General features: G+C 41.5%; 2 protein-coding genes across 3 annotated transcripts in view; one reads left to right on the forward strand and one right to left on the reverse strand.

Annotated features, from left to right (window-relative positions):
* The window catches only part of sppl2b (signal peptide peptidase like 2B), a 46,855-nt gene extending 31,560 nt beyond the window's left edge, over positions 1-15,295 (reverse strand). For both annotated transcript variants that reach the window (XR_015751845.1, XM_043721053.2), the window contains exons 1-4: positions 15,174-15,295; positions 13,636-13,755; positions 9,171-9,353; positions 6,158-6,247 (exon numbers count right to left, since the gene is read on the reverse strand). Coding sequence is in view for 1 of the 2 variants with exons in the window: in XM_043721053.2 (XP_043576988.2) it covers positions 6,158-6,247; positions 9,171-9,353; positions 13,636-13,755; positions 15,174-15,284 (504 nt within the window). In the remaining variant the exon portion in view is untranslated. The remainder of the gene's footprint in view (positions 1-6,157; positions 6,248-9,170; positions 9,354-13,635; positions 13,756-15,173) is intronic.
* A 190-nt stretch (positions 15,296-15,485) lies between these two features.
* On the forward strand, positions 15,486-22,159 carry lsm7 (LSM7 homolog, U6 small nuclear RNA and mRNA degradation associated). The gene is made up of 4 exons (XM_043721057.2): positions 15,486-15,509; positions 15,862-15,952; positions 16,611-16,682; positions 21,312-22,159. The coding sequence occupies exons 1-4, from the start codon at positions 15,501-15,503 to the stop codon at positions 21,452-21,454; spliced, it is 315 nt and encodes a 104-aa protein (XP_043576992.1). The 5' UTR covers positions 15,486-15,500; the 3' UTR covers positions 21,455-22,159.
* The last annotated feature ends 512 nt before the right edge of the window (positions 22,160-22,671 follow it).

The following is a 22,671-nucleotide window of genomic DNA, read 5'->3' on the forward strand; positions in this document are numbered from 1 at the left end:
GAATAGGAAGGGTTTAGAGAGACATGGGCCAAACGCTTGGCAAATGGGACTTGATTAATTTAGGATATCTGGTCAGCATGGACGAGTTGGACCAAAGCATCTGTTTCAATGCTGTACATCTCTGTGACTTTATGACCTGTAAATGATCAGCACTGGGTTTGACAATATTGTGTCACTGCGGCCACCTTTGTGTATCACTGAATATCAGCCATCTCATGACAAGCTTAATCCTCTGTTTTCATTTATTTGCATAAAGGGAAGCCATTGATATCAGCAGATCCTACTATTGAAAGTTAGGATTCATCTGCTAACACAATACAACTGAAATAAAATTATCACTTAACTAACTGGCTGACAACATTCAAACTGATCAAAACCAGCAAGCAAAAAATACAACTTGAGATAGGGCTGAGATGCCAGAGCTGTACCACAGGATGATAACAGTAGCAGGTGAGGGATGCTGCATACTGCCTGGATGGCCCTGTCCCACAGTGTACTTTACTGCACAGAAGGAAGCTCTTTGGCCCAGTAAGTCCATGCCCGCTCTCTGTGGAGCACTTGATTGAGACATACCATAAAATATTTTAATTATACCTTAAGTCAATGAATTTATTTGTTTTCTTAGTTTCATTTCAAGTAGAGCTTTTAGTCAATGCTTCAGATAGACTAAACAAACTGTTTTACAGCCATCTCCAGAACCTTTAGGAGAATAACCAAATCAACTAAATTAGACCAGACTAATCCAGCTGATCTCCAGAATTCTACATGACAAACCAACATATCAGCTGCTAATGTTGCCAACAAGTTTTGACAGCCCTGTACAATCCCAGAATGTCTAGCTGGCAATTTTTTTTCTACTAGAGGAAAGACAGTGGCACAGCTTAGCTGGAATTATTCTACAGAACTTGGGAAACCTGTAGTTTATGATACATCAAATTACTCACAGATCTCAATCCATTCTCCTGCTCTTCACAAGGACACAAGCTGGTTCTATGTAAACTAATGCATCACATTAAAATAAACTAATGAGAATGCAGTATACTATACTTGTACATTAACCCACTGTATGTGAAATGATACATCCCCAGTACTGACCGTACTACCAATAGCAGCTTCTGGTACTGGCTAGGTACAGTTTTCTAGTGGACAAAGGAAAGGAACAATAACTTTAGGGTAAGTGACCTTCACATTTCTCTACATTCAGACTGAGTGTTATCCTTTAATGTTCACTTCTTCATCAAGGCTGTCTCCTTCCACTTTAAAATTCTCACTGAAGTTTTCAAATCTCTCCATGGTCTGAACTCTCCGAATCTCTAATTTTCTCCAGCTCAACAATCCTCAGAAGTCCTGGTGCTCATCAATTCTAGCCCCTATTCAGCATTTTCTTCTCAATAATGGTATCACTGCCTTCAGAAATCAAGGCCCCCAAGCTCTGGAATTCCTTCCATTAATCACTCCACTTCTCCTTGTTTTGTTGCCCTTTCTGTGATATTTCTTAACACTCTCTGACCAAGCTTTAAATCATTTGTCCTCTTATCTTCTTGCATAGCTCATGTCCAATTGTGTTTGACCATAAAGAAAGCTGCACTTTCTGTAGCACTTCTCGTGACCGCTGGACATCTCAAAGGGTTTGAAGGATTTTTTGAGGTACAGTCATTATTACATGTAGGAACCACAATAGCCAATGTGTGCAGAGCAAAGTCTGGTAAAAGGCAATATGATAATGATCAGATATATTTCAATGTTGGTTGAGGGATAATTAGTGGCCAAGATAGCAGGGATAGCTTCACTGCTGTACTACAAAATGGTAAAATATCCCTGAATTTTCATTCCTGATTTGTGAATGCAAGTCTGGAAAATTTCCAGGGCCACAAACCTGATCAATTGTCGACATGAATCAAGTAAACCATCTTGGTAAATAGTTCAGGGGCATCCACCAGCACAGAAGCTGGTTGTTTGAAAGGTCAGCCTTGGTGCTCTGGATCTTTGCCCCAGTTGTTATGAAAATAATAGAACAAAAAAAAAGCTATCAACTCTCTTCTTACATGCGTCATTTGTACCAACCTACATCAACTCATGTTCTTGGTCACTCGCGCATGCCACCTCACACTCTCCTATTTATACTCTTCTGTTGACCCCACATCCCTATACAACTCCTATGACAACTCACATTACCCTGCGCCATCTTTTGTTCACACACCCTCCATTCCACCTCAATCAGTACGCAAGATGGGCAGACCACAGTATATATGCAGAGACATAACATAAAGGTCTATGCATCTAGAACATAGAACATTAGAGTGCAGTACATGCCCTTCAGCCCTTGATGTTGTGCCAATCTGTGGAACCAATCTGAAGCCCATCCATCCTATCACTATTCTATTTTCATCCATATGTTTATCCAATGACCATTTAAATGCCCTTAAAGTTGGCGAGTCTACTATTGTTGCAGGCAGTGCATTCCCCAGCCCTACTACTCTCTGAGTAAAGAAACTACCTCTGACATCTGTCCAATATCTATCACCCCTCAATTTATTGTTATGTCCCCTCATGTTAGCCATCACCAGCTAAGGAAAAAGGCTCTCACTGTCCATCCTATCTAATCCTCTGATTATCTTCTATGTCTCAATTAAGTCACCTTTCAACCTTCTCTTTAACAAAAACAGCTTCACGTCCCTCAGCCTTTCCTCATAAGACCTTCCCTCCATACCAGGCAACATTCTAGTAAATCGCCTCTGAATCCTTTCCAAAGCTTCCACATCCTTCCTATAATGTGGTGACCAGAACTGTACGCAATACTCCAAGTGCAGCCGCACCAGAGTTTTGTACACCTGCAGCATGACCTCGTGGCTCCAAAACTCAATCCCTCCACCAATAAAAGCTAACACACCATACACCTTCTTAACAACGCTATCAACCTGGGTGGCAACTTTCAGAGATCTATGTACATGGAGACTGAGACCTCTCTGCTCATCTACATAACCAAGAATTTTACCATTAGCCTAGTACTCCTTATTTCTGCCGTTCCTTCCAAAGTGAATCACCTCACATTTTCCACATTAAACTCCATTTGCCACCTCTCACCCCAGCTCTGCAGGTTATCTATGTCCCTCTGTAACCTGCAACATCCTTCAGCACTATCCACAAATCCACCGACCTTAGGGTCATCCATAAATTTACTAACCCATCCTTCTATGCCCTCATCCAGGTCATTTATAAAGAAGCCAAATAGCAGTGACCCCAACTAACGGTACACCACTAGTAACTGAACTCCAGGATGAACATTTCCCATCAACCACCACCCTCTGTCTTCTTTCAGCTAGCCAACTTATGATCCAAACAGTTAAATCACTCTCAGTCCAATGGCTCTATATTTTGTACAATAGCCTACTGTGGGGAACCTTATCAAACACCTTACTGAAATCCATATATACCACATCAACTGCTTTACCCTCATCCACCTGTTTGGTCACCATCTCAAAAAACCCAGTAACGTTTGTGAGGCACTACCTATCCTTTACAAAACCTTGTTGACTATCCCTAATCAACTTATTCCTCTCTAGATGATTATAAACCCCATGTCTTATAACTTTTTCCAACATATTACCCACAACCAAACTAAGGCTCACTGGTCTATAATTACAAGGGTTGTCTCTACTCCCCTTCTTGAACAAGGGGACATTTGCTTTACTACAGTCTTCAGGCACTATTCCTGCAGATAATGGTGACATAAAGATCAAAGCCAAAGGCTCTGCAATCTCCTCCATGGCTTCCCAGAGAATCCAAAGATAAATCACATTCGGCCCAGAGGACCTATCTATTTTCACACTTCCCAGAATTGCTAACATGTCCTCTTTGCGCACATCAATCCAGTCTAGTCTAGTAACCTGTATCTCAGTATTCTCCTTGACAACGTTGTCTTTTTGCAGTGTGAATACTGACTAAAAATATTCATTTAGTGCTTTCCCTATCTCCTCAGACTCTGTGCACAACTTCCCACTACTATCCTTGATTGGCACTCACCTTTCACTGGTCATTCTTTTAATCCTGATATACGTATAGAAAGCTTTAGGGTTTTCTTTGATCCTACTTGCCAACAATTTCTCATGTCCCTTCCTAGCTCTTCTTAGCTCTCTCTTTAGGTCTTTCCTGGCTAACTTCTAACTCTCAAGCACCCTAACTGAGCCTTCATCTCTCATCCTAACATAAGCCTTCTTCTTCCTCTTTACAAGAGATTCAACTTCTTTATTAAACCATAGCTCCCTCGCTTGATCACTTCCTCCATGTCTGACAGGTACATATTTATCAAGGACATGCAGTAGCTGTTCCTTGAATAAGCTCCACATTTCAATTGTGCCCATCCCCTGCAGTTTCTTTCCCCATCCTATGCATCCTAAATCTTGCCTAATTGCATCATAATTGCCTTTCCCCCAGCAATAACTCTTGCCCTGTGTTATATACCTATCCCTTTGCATCACTAAAGTAAACAAAACCAAATTGTGGTGGTCACTATCACCGAAGTGCTCACCTACCTCCAAATCTAACACCTGACCAGGTTCATTACCCAGTACCAAATCCAATGTGGTCTCGCACCTTGTTGGCTTGTCTACATGCTGTGTCAGGAAACTATCCTGCATGCATTGGACAAATACTGAGTCAACTAAAGTACTTGAACTATAGTATTTTCAGTCAATATTTTGAATGTTAAAGTGCCCTACAACAACTACCCTGTTACTCTCGCTCCTATTCAGGATTATCTTTGCTATCCTTTCCTCCACATCTCTGGAACTATTCAGAGGCCTATAGAAATCTATTAATGACTTCACTAAATTTAAGAAAAATAAAACATTGATTTTTAACAAATCATTACCTTTAAATTCCTTTAATCCCTTATCAAAATAATCCTGGACAAAAAGCATTACAATCCTCTGAAACTCTGAATTAAACTGTGAACCAATAGGTACACCGTTATGATTTCAAAAGGTTGTGTCCCCAGGCTTATGTGGAGACTGAAATAGTGAGTTGAAAAATGTGGTGCTGGAAAAACACAGCAGGGCAGGCACCTTCCGAATCGTGAAATAGTGAGCACTGATTGTTGTTTTGAACTTCAGGCTATTTTTCAAAGAAATGGAAAGGCCAGGAGATTTAAATATCATCAAAAATTAACAATTCTCATGAGTTTCAAAGTTCCAATGAGATTATACGTGTTTTCTGCACGTTCATGTCTACTTTTAACAGTCCCAAAGGGTGTGAGGTCCTCACCGAAAAGTGTCCGAGGACATTTCCAAATAACTCTGGCAGTTTTAAACTTTATCCTGAAAAGTGTCAAGCCCACAAGTCAAGTTTCAGACACCTCACAATTGAAACAAAAACAAATTGCTGGAAAATCTCAGCAGACCTGGCAGCAGATCTAACAACCCGAATTAATGCTTCGGATCCACTGATCCTTCTTCTGGATCCGAAATGTTAACTGATTCCTGATGAGGGGCTTATGTTTGAAAGGCTGATACTTCTGCTCCTCGGATGCTGCCTGATCTGTTGTGCTTTTCCAGCACCATACTCTTGAACCCCACTTGTAAAGTGCTGTGAAACTCTTTACAACATGAAAGACACAAAGTAAATGCAAGCCGGTGTCCTCACTAATCTTTTGTTTCCCTCGACTTCAGAATATTCGAGGGATAACTGCAACTAACATGGATAGGTGGGAGGGGACTACAGCCTCATTGCCTTTGAGTCAGAAAGGAACAATCAACCAAGTTTCCTGCTCCCAGTCATTATCCAGAGATCCTTGCTAGAAAGTGACTGACTGGGAGTAGATGCTGCCTGAGGAGAGGTCCCATGTAAGTTCAACACACTGCCAACACCTTGGCATCACAGGTGGTGCAAACTAGTGCCATTGGTATAGAAGGAGCAGCAAAACAAAAAGACTGTAAAAACAGCTTAAAAAACATATTACTTCAAAACAAGTTATTCAGTATCAACCATGTTTGGGGATTGGGGATTCTGGACTACCAGGTTTCACGTACTTCTTTCTTTTCCCTCACTCAATTCTGCCGCTCTATTTAAGTGAAAGCTGCAGTGTTTGATCCACCCTGAACTGTAGTAAATATCTCTAAAAGCACCCCACCCACGAACAGGGACACATGAGAAGCTTTACCTTTGATATATCAAGCATGTCATCGTAACTGAGGAGCGCAACGGGAATATCAATTTCCTCATACTGACTCCCGTTTCCACCTGGAGGCACCTGCGCAGCAGAACAGAAACAATCATACAGTAATCAAACACGGCAGTTTACATTGATGTGTCTTTAATCCCACTGTTTCATTATGCATTTATTGAACAGTTTTGAAAAATGTAAGAGGAGACAGTAAAAATCCTGAGGCAGTATCTGAATAAACAGTACATGGTTTTTAATCTAAGGCCATCGCGTCATTTAAATTCACTAATAGGCAATGATAATCTGTGGGATAACAGAGAGACCATTTATTACATTTACAAGTGGATTTCCTGTGGTACTGCTTATGAGGCTATTAAGAGGATAACTAGTGCTACTTCTAAAAGATATTGAGACTATTGAAAAATCCAAATGACTGGAGTCACAAGAAGCAAAGTTATACAAGCGAGGTATCAAAATCCCTACAAGCAGACTTAGCGGGCTATTTTCAGCAGAGCAGGAAGTAACCTATTGCACTCAAGTAAGGAAGAACATCAAACAACCAGAAAATCCTTGTGGGTTGAGGACCCAAAACAAAATAAGAAGAGAATGACAACCCTACCACAGACGCAAAAACAGGGAAATTAGATCAGAGATCACATTATTGGATTAGGAAGATCATCCAGACATAAGCCTTTGGATCAGGCTAGAAAACAAAGCAGGAAATAATGTTGAGGAGCCATGAGTCAGGAAATTAAGGAAAATTTCACTACAAGTAGTCAAGAAAAAACACTTAAAACTTGCCAGGTAAACAACTAAAAGTACTTACCTGAGAGAGGGGAAGAGCCTGAAAGAAAAGGGCAAGGCTGGGGCTAATAAACAGGAAACAGTAGGCCCCATTAAAACAGTGAGTGATCTTAAATTAGGTAAGTATGGAACGAAGTGTACAAATGATTGAAAACAGGAAAGGGCAAAAGTAAAGTCAAATTATATAAATAAGATAAACAGAAAAAAGTTTGTAAAAAAACAAATTATCCCAAAGAGCAGACAAAAAGGCAGACATGGCTGGGCTTCAGAAATTGTAATTGGTTGACTGAACCACCTATTGTCCATAGCCTACAACTGCAGTGGTGAGAAAGCTGTTTACATTGACAATTTCAAGCCTAAGTGTTGACTCTTCAGAGCAACAGCAGATAGTGGTTTAGTTTGACCGAAGCACAGGTACATGCAAGAGTTTTAATGAAATTTAGGTAGCTTTCAATTAAACCCTTTTATACTGCAACCTTTGTCCCACATCTGGAGTATTCTCCTGAAGCAAGGCACGGCTTCCAAAGTCTGGATGTTTAACAACTCACACATTCTAAAAATGAGTTACACCCCAAAGGGAAACAATGATTATTGATTGGTCTCTACATGTTGAATGCATTGTAAGAATTATATTCTTCTTTGAAAACTGTATTCTGTTTGCAAATGACATATTATATATATTCATTAATACATTACTAATGTTTGTTTTTTTTTGATCAAAAATAGAAGTTGCAAATGATCAATGCTCAGATGTTATAAATTCTGTAATGAAATATTTAAAATTCTGAGAAAATAATTCAACGTCCATTAATTTTGAAGTAAACTGTAGGGTAGGTCAATGCAATTTATACTCATGACCAGTATTACCATTGCTACCAGGAAGACACAGCAGCTTCCGTGGATAAAAGTACACCGTAGAGCTTGTACAGAAAACAAAGAGCTTTATTTTCCTGAGACAGATAGAGAATGGCAAGTGACATTTCAGTAACATCCCTTACATTCACAGAGATCTGTACACATTTTAGGAAGTGGAAAGATGACGGCTACAAAACTTGATTGATGAACCGTCATGGTAGGAGCAGAAATGCTGAAAGCAAAGGATGCAGGAACAAGTGGATAACTGAAAGTACACAGTCTGTTAGTAGAGCAAAGGAAGCAAGGGTAAAGATCCAGTATTCAGAAGAGGTATTCAGTATTCAGGGCATTATGCAGAGAGATTCAGTTGGCAGCGATCAACAAGGTTGGGATACAGCAATGGCCCACAAAGGATAAGGGCAAGAATCATTAAGTCAATATGGTGGGGGCTGAAAATGTGTTGCTGGAAAAGCGCAGCAGGTCAGGCAGCATCCAAGGAACAGGAGAATCGACGTTTCGGGCATAAGCCCTTCTTCAGGAATGAGGAAAGTGTGTCCAGCAGGCTAAGATAAAAGGTAGGGAGGAAGGACTTGGGGGAGGGGCGTTGGAAATGCGATAGGTGGAGGGAGGTCAAGGTGAGGGTGATAGGCCGGAGTGGGGTGGGGGCGGAGAGGTCAGGAAGAAGATTGCAGGTTAGGAAGGCGGTGCTGAGTTCGAGGGATTTGACTGAGACAAGGTGGGGGGCAGGGGAAATGAGGAAAAGGGGAAATGAGGAAACTGGAGAAATCTGAGTTCATCCCTTGTGGTTGGAGGGTTCCCAGGCAATATGGTGGGGCTCAAGAAAACACTCATGCATAGAAAGCACAGCAACATCACAGAGAAAATTATTGCCAACCCGTCTTTGGTACCAGTGAAGTATCTTTCAAGATAGCTGAATTTAGTCACTATCATATAATGAATTTTGTCAAAAAAAAACTTAAGCCTGTTGTATTTAAGTCATGTACAGCAGGTAATTTGGAGCAGGTAATACATCATACATCTCTATGACTTTATGATAAGTCTGCTGAGAGTCTCAGCTTCACACTATGTCTGTTTGTGGGTCTCACTATATGAAACTGCTGCATAAATTACATAGAATATACATAGAAAAAGTCATTTAGCTTAACCTGTTCATGCTTCATCCATGTTTCACATTGTTAGAGTGAATTTTGCTAGACTTACATAACACAATAGCTAACACGAATGGTAGCTACATTCAGCCTCTAATACAACCTTAGCTAACACGGGTGTAAAGTCACAAATACAGCCATAACCAGCTTAACCAGAAAACATTCTGCCCAATGTTTCTTACCAGACTCTGCCTGCTGACGATGAGCAACCCTTTGGCTCCATTGATCTGAGCAAGCCTTACTTTCTCATAGAATGTACAGTTCCCACGCATCACCATGGCAATTCTATTGCTAAATCCTTGTAAGGGCACATCTGAAGGTGTGCACAGGTCAGAGGATGTCAGGTCCTGGAGCTGCAAGAGAGACTAAGAGGGAATAATATAATTTTAGGTGTAGTTTAAACTGACTGGGTGAGATATTTTCATAATTACTTTTAGTAAATCAAAACCTTAGATGACAAAATGCATATAAACAAAAATTTCAGGTACAACTGGAACTTTGCAGTCTTTGAACTTAGTATTTAAATTAAATATTACGTATTTAAAAATACTGCCAATGTACACAATACAATAAAAGTGAAGCATATAGACTAATTTCTCATGCTGAATGCAACAGAATCATAATATGTTACACTCTGCATTGACAAAAAAAGTTTATAAAGGACAATCTCTGGCAATTGTGTCCTTCACTTTTTAAGGCACAGACTCTTTGCCAGGGACATATTCCTATGGAAACTAGATACTATTGGCACTTTGCTCAAATAGTTGTTCTTCACATGTGAGCCTACAAAATTGCTTTATTGTTTGATTTATTGTTATCAAATGTACCGTGATACAGTGAAAAGTGTCGTTTTGTGTGCTATATAGGCAGATCATATAGAGTGCATTAGGATAACAGAACAGAGTGCAGAATATAGTGTCACAGCTGCAGAGGTATGAGAATTTGTATTTCAGAGGTCCATCCAAAGTCTGATAACAGCGGGAAAGAAGCTGTACTTGAATCTGTTTATAAGTATATTCAAACGTTTACATCTTCTGCCTGACGGAAGAGTGTGGAAGAGAGTATAACCAGGGTGGGAGGGGTCTTTCATTATGTCAGTTGCTTTCCTGAGGCAGTGGGAAGTATAGGTGGAGTCATTGGATGGAAGGCTGGTTTGCGTGATGGACTGGGCTATGTTCATGACTCTTTGTAGATTCTTGCAGTCTTCAAAGAGTTAATGCTATACCATGCTGTGATGCATCCAGATAGGATACTTTCTATGGTGCATCTATAAAAGTCTGTAACAGTCCTTGGGGACATGCTGAATTTCCTTAGTCTCCTGAGAAAGTAGAGACGTTGTTGTGCTTTCTTGACTGTCACATAAACGTGGATGGACCAGACAGATTGTTGTAATCATCACTCCCAAGAACTCAATGCTCTCAACCATCTGCCTCAGCAGCATCAATGCAAACAACACATGTTCTCCACTCCACTTCCTAAAGTCAACGACTAGCTCCTTTTTTTTTTACTGACATTGAGGGAGAGATGGTTGTCTTTACACCATGCAACTAGCACTCATTCTCTTTCCTGTATTGTGTCTCATCGTTGTTTGAGCTCTGACCTACAACAGTGGTATTGACATCAAACTTGTAAATTGAGTTGGGGGTTGGAATTTGACCACATAGTCAGAGCGTCTAAGGAAGCAATGAGTTTCATGAACAATTTCATTGTGGACATCACTGTAACTAAGTTTAATTCTAGTTTGATCCTGTCCCAACACAAGACCCAACATACTCTATTTCTGCCCAGAGGTTCACTGAATAATAAAGGACAAGGTTGACTCATTTTCACAAAATGCCAAAGTGAACTTAACACCTCAATTGTTGCTCCCACTGAAATTAGCTGACTCCACAATTTAGACTCTGATATTTTTCTGTCTGATATATCACACTGTACATCTGATATCTAGCATTGCAATGAAACTAAATATAAGGAAGACTGAAACCATGGTCTTTGTTCCCCACTATAAACAGCACTTCCAAACATTATTTCACTTGCACTTCCTGGTTCCGCCAAGCTTAAGCCAGGTTTGGGTATTGTATTCAATCCTGGAATGAGCTTGCAAGTACATACCCCCTCTATCGCCAAAACTACCCACTGCCATCTCAGCAACATCACCTGATAGGAGATAAGCAAGCAGTGGAGACTTTATGACTAGATTTAACAAATAGAAAAGGGTTCATGACTAAAGTGTATGTTGTGTCTAGGCCCTCTGGTAGCAGCTATGATATAGTAGAACGTACAAGTGTTCAGATAGACAAACATAGTAGCTTTCATTTTCACATAGCTTGGAATAAGTAGAGTAGCATGTCAAAATTTCACAATTGCAATTACAGCAGTTTTCTGCAGCAAAATGAGAAAATGCAGGGCAATTTGGATTCAGTAAAACCAGATTTTAGTTAACAGTCTAACAGCACATAAACATTTATCTAATGGCAATCAGAATGTGATTGAGTTCTACACAGTGCTTAAAGTGGAGAAACGAGCAAAGGGATGAATTATAAATCAACCACGATAAACTAAACAACTGTTTTTTGTCAAATAAGGAGGTGGTCAGACAAAGCCAAATAACTGAATTTTCTGATCAACCAAGTATAGACAACATTGAAGATAGAAGGTTAATTGTCAAGACCTGCTTTTATTTAACATTATAGGTTTGAAGTTGTGAGCTGAAAGCTGACACCTGAGAGCTGAAGGTGATTGTTGGACTGTGAGCAGCAGCTTTTTATAAAAAGAAAGAGCAAACAAACTCTCACTGGTTTACGAGGCCAGGTCTAAAAGTTAATTGTGGGTTGATTCTTGTTAAAAGTGCTGTATAAACATTTGGACCCCAGAGAGGCATTACGCTCAAACGCATGGCAGATATTTGTGTGATAATAGAGGCCTCATAGACAATCAGCCCAACAAAGAAAAACCAGAGTTCAAACTGGTTTTGAACAGTATTTAAGTCAGAAGGACTTTAGCTACCACAGTTACAGGATGATTTGATTGCTTGCTGATTGTCATCTCACATTAAAACCTCAGATAATAGAATTTTATAGTTATCAGAATTAAAATAAATACTCCTCGGAGCCTATTGAAAGCTATCTGCATGCATCAATGTCTTCAGAAATCGAGCAAAATACAATCCCATGTGCCTGTGATGTTCGATTGTGGAGGCTGCTTCAATGAACTGGCCAGTTACAACTCTTATTTTTTCCTCTTTTTGATGTATCTATTAACTGTGTCTGTCTGTCTTTAAGTGAGGGACTAGAATCAAAGAAGATTAGGTTTAAATCATTGATATTAATTAGATTACCTTGTGGGGTTTGAATTTGTTCTGTAGAGCTACTGTATTATTAATAAATTGTGACATGTTTGGCTTAAGCTTTAAACCTAGTATCTGATACTGTGATTATTCAAAAAGTCTGGTTAGGAACCATTGGGGTCAATTGAGGGTCATTGACTATTTTAATTTTACTGTGTTGCGAATACAGGGATAGGGATGATTTGGCTGGCTGTCTCCATGTCATAACATAATATTACAAAGAAATGAGTAGATGAAATGAATGGGTAAAACTGTGCCAAGTGGATTTTGATATTGGCAAGCAAGAATGAAACCATCCATTCATTATAAACCAAAACAAAAAAGAAAGATCAAGGTATTTACTGAAATAATGAAAAGCTAGAAATAGTACAGGTCAAAAGAATCTTGGTATTCCAGGTCCATAAATTATTGAAGTATTATGAACAGGTATAGAACATCATCATACAGGTGAATAGACTGTTGACGTTTATATCCAGAATGCAAACCGGCAGATGGAACATTTTTTCAATAAAAAGGACATATCATAAACTGTGAACATTGCCACAAAGCAATGTTTATTGAATTGAAAATCATAAACAACTGATCATTGTAAGTACTAATTTGGCTTATACTTCAAGCAAAAACTATCCACTTGAATGAACACCTAATCTCATCCATCATAGGAGATAACTGGACACTACTGAGGTTTCCCATTCCTTCTTCTATCCAGCTTCATGCTGAAAACTACTGGGCCCAGGTAGCCCAGATGCTTATCATCAACACAGAAATATGCTAAATGGAAGATCAGACTAAATAGACATGTCAGCAGACAGGTGACAGAGGCGATACAGTGAAAGAACAAGGTTGCTTCCTGGTGGCATCCAACTGGCATATCCGAAACATTTTAATGTGAGAGCAGAGAATAGAAAGACAACCAGCACATCTATATATTTTTTACATTCAATTTTGATTTTTTTAAAAAACAAAAACCTCAAAATATTTTACATTGCCATTAACATTCCCAAAACACGACTTTATTCCTTACAAATCATCTAAGCCCATTCTGACATTGCAGACATACCTTCGACTGCAATGTTCTAAGTCAGGAAATGGAATAGTGCAATTCGAGGCTTTACTTGCAGCTTTGGGTTTTGAGAGGTTACACTCCCTGTCCAGCATCCCTCCTTGGGAGGTTTTCAAAGGCATATGAACCCTACCTGGAATGAGTAGCCAGGCTGAGTTCCAGATATGCATGATTGCTCATATTCTAAATGAGCATTGCTGCAATGCACTTGCAAAAATATTCTGTGACATACACTTACCGCCTTACTGAGATCATGCGGCAAATAGGCCCAGTAGGGATTAAACTGGATGCAGTAATCTTTTGTATTTCCATGTTCCTTATCGGATAGGACGTGGACCATTCCATACTCAGACAGCACCTGTGTGTGTCAGGGTAAACTGCATCAGTAAAGCAACTCAGGAACATATAAACAATGTCAGCACACGATACCTAAACCCACAAATAAATCATCTCCTAAATTAACACACCATATTTTGCACAAGATGACTAACAAAGTGTCCAATTACCCTCTTCATTTCCATTTTGATCATTGTTAATTACTTAATTCACTGACAACAAACTGAGATCTAAGTTTTCTGGATTTAAGGAAAGGGAATGTTCTGTCACAAGTGACACATTTGAACCACGTATTGGAATTGACAGCTGGTACAGGGACTGTTCTTTTTGAAGGACAGTGATTGCAGTTACGCATACACTGCATCACGTAGTGACACAGGGAAGAGATAAGGGGCAGGGTGCGAAGGGGAGAGGGCTAAGCTGGCAGGATATAGGATGGCGTGGTAAGGGGCCCCAAGGGTCAGGACATGGGTGTTAGGTGGCGGACAAAGTTTGTGGGGAATAGGGTTACAGCGAGGATTTGGAGACAAATAGGGATGGGGTAGTAGTTGGATATGAATAGGAATGGGATAGGATTTGGACGGGGAATGGGGAATTACAGGGGGGGGCGCTGAATAGCAGGGGGGATGGGGCAATGCGGGGGGCATGGGGGAGATTGCAGGAGGTGGGGGATTGTGGGGGTTGGGGATGTGGGATTATGGGGTATGGGGGTTTAAGCGTGGGATTGCAGTAGGGAGTGAAGAGATTAATGGGGGTATTGCGAGGGATGGGGATGCAGGGGGCGTTGGATTGCAGGGAGTTGTCCGGGGGGGGGGGGGGGGGAAAGAGAGTTGTCCCGGGGGGGGGGAAAGAGAGTTGTCCCGGGGGGGGGAAAAGGGTTGTCCGGGGGGGGGGGGGGGGGAGAGGGTTGTCCGGGTGGGGGGAAAGAGAGTTGTCCGGGGGGGGGGGGGGAGGAGTTATCGGGGGGGGGGGGGGGGAGAGAGGAGTTGTCCGGGGGGGGGGGGGGGAGTTGTCCGGGGGGAAAGAAGAGAGTTGTCCGGAGGGGGGGAGGGGGGGGGAAGGAGAGAGAGTTGTCGGGGGGGCGGGGGGGGGGGAATTGTCCGGTGGGGGGGAAGAGAGTGTCCGGGGGGGGGGGGGAGGAAGAGAGTGTCCGGGGGGGGGGGGGGGGGGAGGGAGTGTCCGGGGGGCGGGGGGGGAGAGAGTGTCCGGGGGGGGGGGGGGGGGGAGGGAGTGTCCGGGGGGCGGGGGGGGAGAGAGTGTCCGGGGCGGGGGGGGGGGGTAGAGTTGTCCTGGAGGGAGGGGGGGGGGGGGGGGGGAGTGGCCGGTCGGTTTGAGGGAGTGAAGGGGTTGTCTGTGAGGGGGGTGGAGGTTGGAGTGTGAGGCGGGGGTGAGACAGGCTGTCGGCCCGGTCCCGGGGTGAGAGGCTCCCGGGGCTGATACCTGACTGAGCTGAAGGACAAGCAGCAGCAACAACAGCCTCACTCCCAGCGCCATCTTTCGGATGAAGGCTGGACCCCTCCAGCCGCCACAATGGTAGCGTCCACTCAGCATCGGGACAATCCAAACACAGAAAAATAGGGGGGGAGCCCATCTTGATGAAAACCGGCGGTGATCGGCCGATTATTTTCTGTTTTGACGAGAAACCCACACGGCCCCGGCCCGAGGGGGAGAGGGTGGGGGAGGGGGAGGGGGGTGTATGAGCAGGAACTGGGGTCGGCGGTCGGGGTTAAAGGTCATGGGGTTGGGAGGTCAGAGGTCGTGGGCGCGATGATGGCGGTGAGTGTGTGTGGTTGGGGACTGTCGTGGACAGGCCCCGGGCTTTGAGATTGAAGTTGAAATCCGCGGCCGGCCCTGGTTATATTTATTATCTCAGTCCAAATACTTATTCGGGCTCGTGAAATTCGAGGCCCAGACCCGGGTTGTGTTACAATCCCCAATTCGCTGGTTTGACTTCTTCTTTCAATTTCTCAAAGCCTTGTCCCAGTCCTGAGCGGGAGCGTCTTGGTTCAGTTATCATGGAAACGTGGGGTTATCGGAGGCTTAGGGACCGATCACGAGAAACTCGGGATTGCGAGAACCGGATTCTAACTTTCCTTGCCTTCTCTTTTTTTGTTCCTTTTGAATTCAGGATAAGGAGAAGAAAAAGAAGGAGAGCATTCTCGACCTCTCCAAGTACATAGACAAAACAATCCGTGTGAAATTTCAAGGCGGACGGGAAGGTAGGCTTTGTTGATTTTGTTTATATAAGTAACATAATGTTGACGTTTACCTGAGGCTGCAACAGCTGGAATGATTCTGTCATTTTTCCCTAAGGAAGTAGGCAGGCTGTTTGGACAAATATGGCTAAGTTTGGGAAAGGTTTGGAGGCATACGGGCTAGGAGCAGGCTGTTGGGACTAGTTTAGTTCGGGGTTATGGTCGGCATGGACTGATTGGACCGAAGTGCTGAATGACTCTGTTTGGGAAAGACGAAAGAGCTATGATACAAATTGAATTTCATTGCTTGTGAAATAATGTAGACTGTTCACCTTTTTAAAATAATTTTTAATTTTATTTCAGCTACTCAAAGTAGCTATTGTGAACTCTTCAGCTCCAAGAGAATGAGTTGGGAATTGTGTACTTAGTTGCTGAAGAGTTGTATTATTTCTTCACTGTTTAGATTGTAAGATGAAATGACTTTAACTGAAAGCTGAAGCTGTACTGTATCAGAACTGTCTTTCATTGATTGTTACTGAAGTCAACTTTGGAAAGATTGGGCCTTGAAAGGAAGATAGCAAGAGTCTTTCTTGAGGCAGTGTATGTTTTGATTCGATTTGTACAATGTCTGATGCTGGAGTTAACTTGAAATTTAGTGAAATGTGTTTCTGTGCTTTGGCAGCCAGTGGAATTTTAAAAGGATTTGATCCACTTCTCAATCTTGTATTGGATGGAACAATAGAGTATGTGAGAGGTAAGTCCCAAATATGTTCTTGGTTTTAATAACTTTCTTGATGGATAATCTATAATACAAAATTTTGAAATGGATTGTACTCCTGTTTTTGTAAAGTGACTTTCACTTTTCTGATTAAAATTGAAATGATTTTGATTTTGGCCAAACCTTTTGTGTAACTGCTCTTTCTCTTGCTTTTTATCCTCCCTTCTAAATGCTTTGTACTCCATTTTCAATTGTATTTTCTTCCTGATGCCTATCATAAACACTTCTTTCTTTTCCTTATTTTATATCATCGTTTTCATCCAGGGAGCTCTAGAATTTTTTTTTTGCCCTACATTTCTTGAGGAAATATATCTAGTGTTTGAACCCTTTCTTTTTTTTTGAAGGTAGCCCATTGCTAATGTGCAGTTTTTCATGCAAGCCTTTTGGTCTAGCCTAACCATCACATCTCTGTTCTTGCCCCATTGAAGTTGGCTCTCTCTCCAGCTAATTATTCTTCATCTGCATTGTCATTTCCACAGTCATCCCAAACCTTATGATCACTGTACCTTTAAATGTTTCCCACTGAAACGTGATCTATTTGGCCCACTTCTTTCCTAAGAACTAAGTCCAGTGGTGCCTTCTTTCTTGTTACACTGGATATATACTGCTGTAGGAAGTTCTTCTAAATGCAAACTAAGAATGTTTGCCCTTCTCAGTCCTTAACATTACTATTCCATTCTACATTGGAGTAATTGAAGTCTCCTGTTATAACTATTCTTTGCTTGGAGCATTCTGTAATTTCCTTGCCGATTTGTTCCTCCGACATCCTTTCCACTAATTAGATTAGAATCGCTACAGTGTGGAAACAGGCCTTTTAGCCCAACAAGTCCTCCGAAGAGTAACCCACCAAGACCCATTTCCCTCTGACTAATACATGTAGCACTATGGGCAATTTTAGCATAGCCAATCCACCTGAACTGCGCATCTTTGGACTGTGGGAGGAAATCGGAGCACCCGGAGGAAACCCACGAAGACACTGGGAAAATGTGCAAACTCCACAGACAGTTGCCCAAGGCTGGAATCAAACACAGGTCCCTGGTGCTGTGAGGCAGCAGTGCTAACCACTGAGCCACCTTGTTCACGTGGCAATTGGTCTGTAGATTATACCAAGCAGTGTAATGGACTCACCTTGCCACTTTGCTGTCGCCAAATCAATTCTGCCCTTGAAGCTTCTTTCTCCCATGCTGCTGTCCTTTGCCAAGGTGACCATTGCTTTCCTTTTTTTCCCTATCTTTCTTGAACCCACTTTGTCACAGCATTATAACTCAATGAGGCAATACACCTGTAACTCGCCAATCTTATTTACTTCATCCATTCATATGCACACAGTTGTAATTTCTCCCTTAATCCAAATATTAACTTGTCATTCTGTATACTACTATTTGTCTCTCCCAGTATTTTGTGCACCCACTAAGATTCTGTCCTGGTTCTCACACTCCTGCATAGTAAACATAAACTTTCCCCAGCAGCGCAAACAGAATGTCCTGCAAGGAACTCAGTCCCAGCTGTGTTCAGGTGCAATCTGTTGGGCTTGAACAGGAGCTATTTTACCCAGAGCCAATATCTCAGGTATATGAAGTTATTGCTTCTGCACTATTTTATCCTCCTCCTTCTGTATTCACTGGTGTTTGGTCCTGGTTGTGATCTGGAGTTGACTATTTTTGAAATCCTGCTTGCTTTTTTTTTAGATTTCTAAATTCTGACTGCAGGACTACATCACCTTTCATATCTATATAGTAAATACCAAGGTGGACCATGATCTCTGGCTGATGGTACCCTCAGGAAGAATGTCCTGCAATTACTTTGCAACATTCTTGATCCTAACGTTTTGGCGGCAAAATATACTGTTGGAATCACATAGCTGCAGAAATGCCTCTGTTCTCCCGACAAATGAATTTCCTATCACTGCTGCTCTTCCCCTATTTCTTCCTTCCCTCTTAAACAGTTGGCTCACTCATGTTGCCATAGGCTCGGCACTTGCAACACATCCCTGAAAACCCATTGTCCTTGCCATTATCAAAATTGAAAGCTGATTCTTGTACCATCTTCCTGGTTCTCTTGGACTGTCTGGTAGTCAAACATTCCCTATCTGCCTGCATGCCTCTAACCTGCACTCTTACTGCCTCTCTGAACATGCGGTCTGTGTGACTTGCAGCCTCATGGATGCAGTGCAGTGAGTCAGTTTTCTGCAACTAGTGATACTTGCTATGTCTGTTCATCCAGGTCATTTGAAGGTTTAGGATTAATGAACTTAGTTCTCCTATGGTGCCGCTTTTTCTTTTAAAACTCTGTATTCTTTTTACAGCTTTTCAACTCCTTGTCCTCTGGCAACTGACTAGGAAAAAGAAAGCAAGCATCTCCTTCCCTACCTCGCTGAACTCGCAGTAATCCCACTCCAAGTCCATTTAACCCGTTCTTTTTAAATAATGAGTGGAAATTTCCTCATGTTAAAAATGCCAAAACGTTTGTATTTTGGCCATGTTCCAAATTCCATTTCTTAGCCACCAGCTCCATTCCTCTCTTGCTAGCTGAGGCTGAATCTGACTGATCTTTTCATGTTTGATTGGAAGCTTAACTCAGAATCATACGTCTGTGCCATCACTAAGGCCTCCGTGACGACTAGATAATCTAGTCCCATTTGCCAGCACTTGACCCATATCCCTCTAAACCCTTCTTATTCATGTACCCATCCAGATGCTTTTTGAAATGTTGCAATTGTACCAGCCACCTCCATTTTCTGTGCTAGCTCATTCCAAACACACACCACCCTTTGCATGAAAAAAGTTGCCCCTTAGATCCCTAATGAATCTTTTCCCCTCTCACCCCAAACCTATGCCTTCTAGTTCTGGACTCTTTCCTCCACCCCCACCCCAACCCCAATCCAGAGAAAAGACCTAGTTCTATTTACCCAATCCATGCCCCTCATGATTTCATAAACCTCTGACGCTCCAGGGAGTGCAGCCCCAGTCTATTCAGCCTCTTCCCTATAGCTCAAACTCTTCAACCCTGGCAATATCTTTGTGAATCTTTTCTGAACCCTTCCACGTTTCACAGCATCTTTCCTCTGGGAAGGAGACCAGAATTGCACACAGTATTCCAAAAGTGGCCTATCCAATGTCCTGTACAGCTGCAACATAACCTCCCAATTCCCAAACTCAGTGCTGTGACTAATAAAGGAAAGCATACTAAACACCTTCTTCACTACCCTATCTACCCGAAACTGCACTTTCAAGGAGCTATGAACTTGCACTCCAAGATCTTTGTTCAACAACAGTCCCCAGGACTTTACCATTAAGTGTATAAGTCCTGCCCTGATTTGCCTTGCCAAAATGCAGCACCTTGCTTTTATCTAAATTAAATTCCATCTGCTGGTCCTCAGCCCATTTGATCATGTTGTTGTACTCTGAAGCAACCTTCTTCACTATCCACTTCACCTCCAATTTTGGTGTCATCTGCAGACTTACTAACTATACCTCTTATGTTCACATCCAAAACATTTATATAAATGATGAAAAGCAGTGAACCCAGCACTGACCCTTGTGGCTCACCACTGGTCACAGGCCTCCAATCTGAAAAGCAACCCTTCACCATTATCCTCTGTCTTCTAACTTCGATCTGGTTCAATATCCAAATGGCTAGTTATTCCTGTATTCCATGTGATCTAACCTTGCTAACCAGTCTACTGTGAGGAACCTTGTCAAACACCTTACTGAAGTCCATATAGGTCACATCCATCGCTCTGCCCTCATTAATCCTTTTCGTTACTTCTTCAAAAACCTAAATCAAGTTAGTGAGACGATCTCCCGCACACACAGCCATGCTGACTATCCCTAATCAGTCCTTGCCTATCCAGATATATGTTAATCCTGCCCCTCAAAATTCCCTTGGCAACAATTTGCCCATCACCGATGTCAGGCTCATCAGCCTTTTGTTCCCTGGCTTTTCCTTTATCACCTTTCTTCAATAGTGGCACTGCATTAGCCAACCCTCAGTGTTCCAGCACCTCACGTTTTGGCTATCGATGATCCAACTATCTCAGCAAGGGGCCCAGCAATCACTTCCCCAGCTTCCAAGAGTTCTAGGGTACACCTGATCAGGTCCTGGGGATTTTTCCAGCTTTTGTGCATTTAAGACCTCCAGCAGCGCCACCTCCTTATATGGACATTTTTCAAGATGTCACCACCATCTACTTCCTCACATTTTGTATCTTCCATGTCCTTCTCCACAGCAAACACTGATGCAAAATACTTGTTTAGTATCTTTCCCCATTTCCGGCAGTTCCGCACATAAGCTGCCTTGCTGATCTTTTGAGGCCCTATTCTCTCCGTCGGTACCCTTTTCTCCTTAATGTATTTACTAAATCCCTTTGGATGCTCCTTAACCCTATTTACCAAAGCTAAGTGCCAGATTTTGCTGTATACCATTTTGAGACATGATTTAATTTAATGTCCACGATACTAAATAAGTTGGTCCTTCAAGTAAATCTTTATTGTATAATTAAAATATAAACGTTTTCTTCTTTTATTCCACTTAGCATGTTCCATGTAGTTTTACATTATGTAATCCAAGTCTAATTTTATTTTTTGCAAACTTTACTAATTTCAGATCCAGATGACCAATACAAATTGACTGAAGACACACGACAGCTTGGCTTGGTTGTATGCAGAGGAACATCAGTTGTTCTGATTTGCCCACAGGATGGGATGGAGGCTATTCCAAACCCTTTCATACAACAACAAGATGGTTAATTTGAAAATGTATCATCACAATATCTCAGGATTCCAATTTAGTTGGTTTTATCCAAGTGGGCACTTGTAATATCACCAGCAGCACTGGAGGATATTTATGATTTGTTAGATGGCAAGCAAGTCTTTACACCTTTGTTTTTAATTCTTTTTGCAGATCAGTTGTGAACTTATTGCCATCTATGCAACCATTCTGTATTGCAGTACTAGCTGTACTGCACAGGTGTATTGCCAGGCACAGTACATTTATACATGGCAACAGTCTGTAACACAATAGAACAAGATTCTAGGAATTGACCAGTGCCAGTAAACCTGCTGAACTGTCCACTAGAATCATTCTAGTGGAAGCAGTCACTTCATTCAGACTTCAGCTGAATCTCCCCAGCAGTAATCTCTAGTGGTGGTTAATTTTTTTTAAAAAAAAACAGCTGATTTAGAAACCTGCATTTTTATACTCAATTTGTTTATGTAAAATTGTTTCTGGAGTTTTATTTTCTGAAGCAACTTTTACCCTTTTGTTTTTTAAATGAAATCAGTGTTGAACAGTTATTCCTTTTGACTGTGAATAACATCACATAGCTTAGGTTGGAGTCCTGCATATAAATTGGTTTAATATAAGTCCCTTCAGAGATTGGATTAGTTTACTTTTTGAAGTTGGATGTGGATGACAAAGTCTTTCTTGTACAATAAACTTTTTTTTTTCCAGTAGTTTCTGCTGGGTCTGCTTTATTTGACTTTGATTCAATAGAACAGTACTGTATAAGGCAGTAACTTGGGTTGCAAAGTTACCTCTTGCATTGATTATGCTCAATTTTCTTATACCTTTTTTATTATAAAATGTGATGCAACAATTATCCATTGTGACATTTTTAAAATGAACTAGATTTGGAAGTGCTGTTAAATTTTTAAAAATACAATGCTAGACAAAACTCTGCTCCCCCTGCAGCTGAAGAGACAGATAAGGTTATGTTTTAGGAGCACATCCATAATTTTAACTGTGTTGCAAAGATCTTTCAAATTCATTCTCACAACATTGTATTTGTCGTTTCACTTAAAAGACTACAATTTAATATTTTATGAATGCAAACTACAAGTGGGTATAAATTAAATGTTCATTTCCACAGATTTGAGCTCATCTTTTAAAGTTATTTCTGAGAACTTTAGAACTACTGTTATAAAGGAGACGTGTCAAGGTATGCAGTATTTGATCTAATCAGTCG

Source organism: Chiloscyllium plagiosum, unplaced genomic scaffold (assembly GCF_037043375.1).
Source record: "Chiloscyllium plagiosum isolate Xiang-an unplaced genomic scaffold, Cpla_swu_hap1 HiC_scaffold_28, whole genome shotgun sequence".
Classification (NCBI taxonomy): Eukaryota; Metazoa; Chordata; class Chondrichthyes; order Orectolobiformes; family Hemiscylliidae; genus Chiloscyllium; species Chiloscyllium plagiosum.

What these genes read in the sequence shown, in the direction of transcription:
- lsm7 (XM_043721057.2), top strand. An exon ending in ATTTCAAGGCGGACGGGAAG is followed by an intron (nt 15,953 to 16,610) that starts GTAGGCTTTGTT and finishes GTGCTTTGGCAG; the next exon opens with CCAGTGGAATTTTAAAAGGA. An exon ending in AACAATAGAGTATGTGAGAG is followed by an intron (nt 16,683 to 21,311) that starts GTAAGTCCCAAA and finishes TACTAATTTCAG; the next exon opens with ATCCAGATGACCAATACAAA.